This window comes from Miscanthus floridulus, chromosome 7 (assembly GCF_019320115.1).
Source record: "Miscanthus floridulus cultivar M001 chromosome 7, ASM1932011v1, whole genome shotgun sequence".
Classification (NCBI taxonomy): Eukaryota; Viridiplantae; Streptophyta; class Magnoliopsida; order Poales; family Poaceae; genus Miscanthus; species Miscanthus floridulus.
The window spans coordinates 101,350,739-101,357,216 of NC_089586.1; the positions used below are offsets into that span (position 1 = coordinate 101,350,739).

The following is a 6,478-nucleotide window of genomic DNA, read 5'->3' on the forward strand; positions in this document are numbered from 1 at the left end:
CTTAAGAAACAGCCTCGTCTAAGCATGCTAGCTTCCTATGCATTTCTTGGAAGAAGAGAAAATAAAATATTCTGTTACTACTATCAGATAACCGGCTTCTAAGAAAACTTTTAAGTATCTCAGGTCCTTAAGTTCGAGAGCGTATGGTGATGTTCTCGTTAACCATTCAGAATACTAGAAGTGAGATGCATAGTCATCTTATATGTGCATCCAGTTTAAGGAAATAGGGTGATGGCAAACACTAGATTAGGTTAGTTTGATCCATACTTATAGAAGTGTCGGTCTGCAGCTGCTCCCATGACAAGCTCGGTTATGTTATGAAGGGAAATGAGCTCCTCAAGTCCTTCAGCTACATTATCCGTCTCAATTATTACTTTCGCACAACCAACCTGAAACATTAGAATTACATGTTCATCTTGTTGAATCCATTTAGTGACGAACATTGCCAAAGTGAAAATTGCAGGTTTTGCAGCAAATTTGTGTGGGCGGAATTGCACCTCTAGATCTTCCCCTGTGCATTTTGCTATTTGCACATACATATCTAGGCTCATCTCTGCCTTTGCTCGCTTCTGCTTTCTGTACTCCTTGATTTCTTCTGGTTTCATGCTGGTACGACCCCTCTCTGAAATGTAACAGAAATCACAAGCTGTTGGTTATGTGCCCGTTTGGCATAGGTCAAGCTTCGAGAGTTTTTGAAGCTAGGGATAAACCAGCAGGAGCTGACCAATGGCATGCCATTGAAGGCCTAGGTTGCCACCCAAATCTGGAAAGAAAAAAAAGGCTAATTTGCAAATTTCCATCATTTGTGCCAATTAACAAGGCCTTTGATGAACCATCTCTCAGTTTTTGTCCTAAGTCCAACCCTGACGACTAGCTCCAAAAAAAAATCTTGGAGCTGGGGCTAAGCAATTTTGATATTGAATTGAACAAATATGTTTAAACCACTTTATTTTATCCTATAAACTTCAAATCATACATGGGCCTTGGAAACAAGCACTGTATTTCATGAATAGCCTGTTCGTTTCAGCTGAAACGATTCTGGCTGGTTTGGTGTGAGAGAAAAATATTGTTCTGGCTTATAATCCACGATCGTTTACGACCAAGTGAACAGGCTTCCCGTTCCCTCTCTTTCCTCAGCAATTAGACATAATAACTGAGCATCGTGATGCTTCTGCAATCTCGTCTTCTGGTTGCACAACACTCCTCTCTGCTCTTATTAGCGACCATAGAGGGAGCCGAAAACTTACTCTGGGCGATCGCTGGCGCAGGGCTATGCACATGAACTATCACAACCTCGGATCCGTCCTTGACCAAATTGTGCAGCGCCCACAGCAGGGTGCTCCTCCCGTCGCTGACCTCTTCGGGCACCGCGACGAACACCCTGTGCCCGGCCGCCGGGCTCCGCTCGTCCAGCTCGTCCTGCAGGGAGCCCGCCGACGAGGTGGCGGGGCTGCACCGTGCGCTCCACAGCGGCTCCCACGTCTCGTGCTCTCCCACGCCCCCCTCCTCCATTTGCTTGCCGCTTCTCTATGATCGAAGAGACGCTGGAGCTCGATCGGTGGTGTGACTTCGTTGGCCGTAGTACCCTGTATATGAGTACATCTGTAGTGAAAATGGGATGCCAGAAGGAAAAGGGACGTGGCGTATCCACCCCAGCGGATGACGAGTCACGGCGCGCGCGAGATTGTGTATTGCTGCATTGACCCGGCGCGCCAATTAACTACCCCAAAGTCGTCGCCACTTGCCCCACGTTGCACCAGGAAACTACGTAGGACTGCACCCACATCAGCAGCAGTACGTACGTGGCACGTACGTACGTACTGCTGCTGATGCTGGCATGGTTCATGGTTTGCGTGTGGACACAGCGAGCCGAGTTATTAAACTAGCAATCAAACCGACGACCCGGCGTTGGCCCGTTACAAGTCTGTGTGTGTTTCTAGAGCTGCAAATTCCTGTGATTGTTCATGAACCACGCGCCCTGCTCTTGCAAGTTGCAACAATATTTCATTCACCAAAGAAGAAAGTTGCAACAATATTTTGACCCCTCACACGAGTCGTCGCGCGGCAGAGATGTGTAGCCAAACGCGGACATCAAATTTGGCCCACCAAAATACTCTCCTATGTCAAATTTCCAGGGAGACAGGCCAGCCTTTTGGGGCTTTGCCGCGTTGGGCAGCGAGCGTGGACTTGCCGGCCCACGAAACCTCAATCCAGACTCACCACGGTTTCAAGCTGAGATGAAGGAGCCGGTTCAGAGCGCTGCAGCGTGGTCAGTTACAGCGACGCTGCCGCCGCCGCTGTTCCCACTCGAGGATCGCCGAACGGAGACTCCTGTTTGGGGTCAGCTCGTTGTGATCGAGTCTCAGATTCGTCATCGGTGAGGTGTCGCGCCCGCTGTTGAGCCACGCCCTGATCGCTTCGCCTTCGTAGGTGAACCCGTCTGCCGCGATATGGGGGATCTTCCATCACGTCCTGCAGAATTCACCATCCAGGAAACGGAACTTGTGAACCTTGTTCGCGTCTCAGACTCAGAACCGTCATCTAATGTTGCACAGTAGTAAAGCTACTGCCTCTGCCTGTTGTTTCACTCACATGGTTGATTGGGCACACAAAGTGCGATGGCGCCGGAGCGTCGTCTGATGCAGACACCCGGCTCTTCCGGCGCAAGTCCTCAGCTTCAGTTAACGCGGCGTCTCGCTCGTGCTGCAGCTCCAATTTGTCTGCTTCAAGTATCTCGAGGATGCACTTGCTGGCCACCAGGCGCCAGCTGCTCTTCCTGAGCCTTTCTAGCACGATTCAACTCGGTTATTTGCTGCTTCAGCTCCTGCGCATCATCCAGCTCGCTGTAAACCGCTTCGAGCTATCCTAGTATTTCTTGAACCTTCTGTCTCCCCCGCAGGAGAAGCTCCTGGGCTGCTTGCGACCTCTTTATCTCGCGTTGATGCAGTATCTGCAGCTTGTCTTTGAAGTTTGAACACGCATTGCAGTCTCAATTGTTAATTCTCCAAACAAATATTTACCTTCTTCATAGCACAAAATATATTCACGTTGGCTTCAAGACGAGCGGCAACGGCAAGAACCCGTTCACCGGGCGATGGTGGCGTTGCAAAAATATTTCTGCCTCCTTGCCTAATTGACAGGTGGGCTTAACAAATTTACTTCAGCGATAACAATCTCTTAAAAAGCCAAGAAAATGACTGTCTATATCCAGCCAGCTAATGACCAAGTTGGCTGAACCTCACCTAGTACATACGAGGTGTCCTTTGCATGTGAACCACATGTTGCATGAATTGCTTGCTGCGTCCATCAGTCTGAGTGCTATCTTGGACAAGGGGCGGCTCCAGGAAAATAAAGCACTGGCGTCACCGTTCACAAACTATCAATACTACTCACTTATTCCCTTCCACAGTAGCATGGTAGTAGCATGGTTTTCAGGCATACATATTTAACAGTCAAATTCTACAGCTATGTTTATATGTTAGTTATTAGCAAAAAAAAATATAAGTAGTCCTAGCTTTCCTAACTGTATTTCCATGATATTTTCTATTTATCAACATGAACACTAAGACATATATCTTGTCTGCAAATGAAGCCGGGTAGTCGACCATCTCCTTTTGTTATGAGTAATGTTTTTAAACAGCATATTAGATCAACTTTTGTAGTGTAGGACTGTAAGATTATACTCTGATAATAGCATTGTAGTAACCACCTAAAACAGGAACTAACCTATGGAATCTGAAGTTTCTGCCAGTGACTTTGTTCTTATTTACCGTTATAACATAAACAATTGTTGTCATGTATATTCAGCTCTCTTCATGTCATCTCTGCTCCAGTTTAAATTTGTAATAGGTAGACAGGTATATGATCATTTTACAATGTTTTGCAGCTCTGATCTAACAAAGTGTGGCATATGAGATTGTCATACATACTTTGAGTAGCGTTCATCTGCTGCTGCTCCCACCACAAGCTTGGCTATGCCGTAATGGGCGATAAGCTCCTCAAGCCCTTTGGCAACATCATCCTTCTCAATTATTACTTCCTCACAACTAATCTGCAAAATAACAATGACAGCAATGTAGTGGAATTAGCCAATTAGGTGCACTTGAATCATATGTTTGTGCAATATGTTTTTTCATTGTTTTGTAGTTTTTAGATAAAGGCATCGTTGTTTTGCATACTACACTAAGTAGTTTATTTGAAAATAAGGAGGGGGTTACAGAGATGTGGATCGAACCTTTCGTCGTTTACACATCATTTCATATTCAGGGAGTTTCTTCTCTGCCTTCTCTCGCCCCTTGTTTGAATTTGTCCTGGTACTGTCAGTTTTTATCCCCACTGAAACAACAGAGACAAATTCGTTGGGACTCAAAAGGTTCTGAAGCAGACCTTTTCTCTTGAAGCAAGTGTATGGATCAAGGTGGAATGCCTCACGCCTGAGTTTTTCTTATGCTTTGTTCGGTTGCAAATCAATCCAAGGGGATTGGAGGGGATATCCCTAGCAAGACAAAATCCCCTCCAACCCCCATAGATTGGGGAATAATCAAATAAGGCCTTAATGTTTTTTGAATCCATGTAAGCCATTGTTTGGATGTTGTCGGATTCACCTCAATCCACATATTTTGAGGTGGATGGGGGTACAATTTAGTTCAAGTTCCACTCCAGTTCACCCCAACCCATATGGATTGATGCGAATCCGACTACATCCAAAGAATACCTAAACATCTTTTGAGTTCCACTGCCCTTTCACATTTTTCTATGGAATATCAGATGCCATCAACTAATTTTACGAATTTATAATGTTAGTTGATGGTATCAATTGTACAGTTCTATTAAACAGAATCCGACAAACCCTAAACCCTACATCCTAAACATCTTTTGAGTTCCACTGCCCTTTCACATTTTTCTATGGAATATCAGATGTCATCAACTGATTTTACGAATTTACCATGTTAGTTAATGGTATCGATCGTACAGTTCTATTAAACAGAATCAACAATTTCATGATTTTAATAATTATGATTCTAGATTTGCGATTCTAGAGTTCAGCATCGCGATTTTAAAAGTGAAACCCAAAGTCATGGGCCGATTACTCGGTGCTGGGAGAAAGAAGATCCGTTGACATCAACCAAAAATAACGCAACTGGTACTGGTACTTGTCTGCTGAGATCGCTACTTGTGAGGGACGGTGTACACGGGCTATGACGATTGTGGCGCCATCTTTGGCCAGGTTCTGGAGCGCCCACAGGAAGGCGCTCCTCCCGTTCTACTCGGCGACGGCCACGAAAACCTTGTCCCCTACCGGCCCACTAGCCTCCCTGTACTCAGCCTACTCGGCTGCGCGGTCCATGTCCCCGGCGGCGTTCCTCGACGTCTGCTCACTCCTTTTTTTTTTAAACTCTCACTCGAAGACTGAAGTGGAAGGGTGCGTAGGGATGAAAACGGATCGGATACGGACAGACATCACTGATATTACATTTGTTTTCGTATTTCTGTCCGGATTCGAATTCGAATACGGATAATGTCAACTATGTCGGATATGATACGATTGGATATCGACATCATAAATAAGCGATTTGAGTATTCGGATACGAATACGGTATTGGATGTTGGATATCCGGACTCGGATATGGACAGATCTCAACCCCTCTAAACAGATTTGGTTTCGAATACGGTCGGAAAATATCCGTACCGTTTTCATCCCTAGGTGTGAGCGGGTGAGGTTATTACGGGTGTGGTTGGTTCACTTTCTCGCCAAGACTGGCTAACAAAACTATCGTACAAGCGACCTATGTTTTGGTTGGCTGTACTGTCTAAGTCTGACTAAAAATCGATGTATTTGGTTGTTTGATTTAGTTTGCATAGAATCACCTCTTTCTTCAACCGGTAAATTTACCCCCTTTGAGGACTTCAATCGAATAGGTAGTGGGCATGCTCGCGAGCACCTCGGCGAACGAGCACGACCCAAGGCCGCGACGTTCAGCCGAAAGCTCGGTCGGATCCGTCGGGCCTCCAGTTTCTCCCTCTTGCCACGACATCCTCTACCTCCTTCCATGGCGGACTCTAAAGGATGTCCACGAGCGGCATGGCTCCCGAGTGAGCCCAAGGCTGTGACGCCGCCGCGCCACGCAGAGGTGGCAGAGGTCCGTGCGGTTCCCGGTGGAGGGGGCCAGGCCCCGTGCAAGCGCGGAGGGGGTAGAGGTCCGTGCGGTTCCCATGGAGAATGCGTAGACGCCCTGCGGAGCTCATGCTGGGTCCTGGCGTAGCACGCGTGGAGGCTCCGGCGGAGCGTGCGCGGGTCTCGGCGGAGCACGCGCGGAGGCCTGGTGAAGCTCGCGGGTAAAAGGTCCTAATATCTAGAGGGGGTGAATAGCCTATAAAATTTTTTACAACAACACTGCACAAAAGCGGTTAGACAAATATAAGGCGAAGCAAATGTTACGCTAACCTACTAAGAATGCAAGCCACCTACCACAATTCT

The 6,478-nt window shown here is 46.9% G+C and overlaps 1 protein-coding gene across 1 annotated transcript in view; it reads right to left on the reverse strand.

The window, feature by feature from the left end:
- Positions 1–1,558, reverse strand: part of LOC136465960 (U-box domain-containing protein 33-like) — an 11,533-nt gene extending 9,975 nt beyond the window's left edge. The window contains exons 1-3 of the mRNA XM_066464493.1: positions 1,248–1,558; positions 498–622; positions 268–389 (exon numbers count right to left, since the gene is read on the reverse strand). Coding sequence (XP_066320590.1) covers positions 268–389; positions 498–622; positions 1,248–1,512 — 512 coding nt within the window. The 5' untranslated portion in view covers positions 1,513–1,558. The remainder of the gene's footprint in view (positions 1–267; positions 390–497; positions 623–1,247) is intronic.
- Between the last annotated feature and the right edge of the window lie 4,920 nt (positions 1,559–6,478).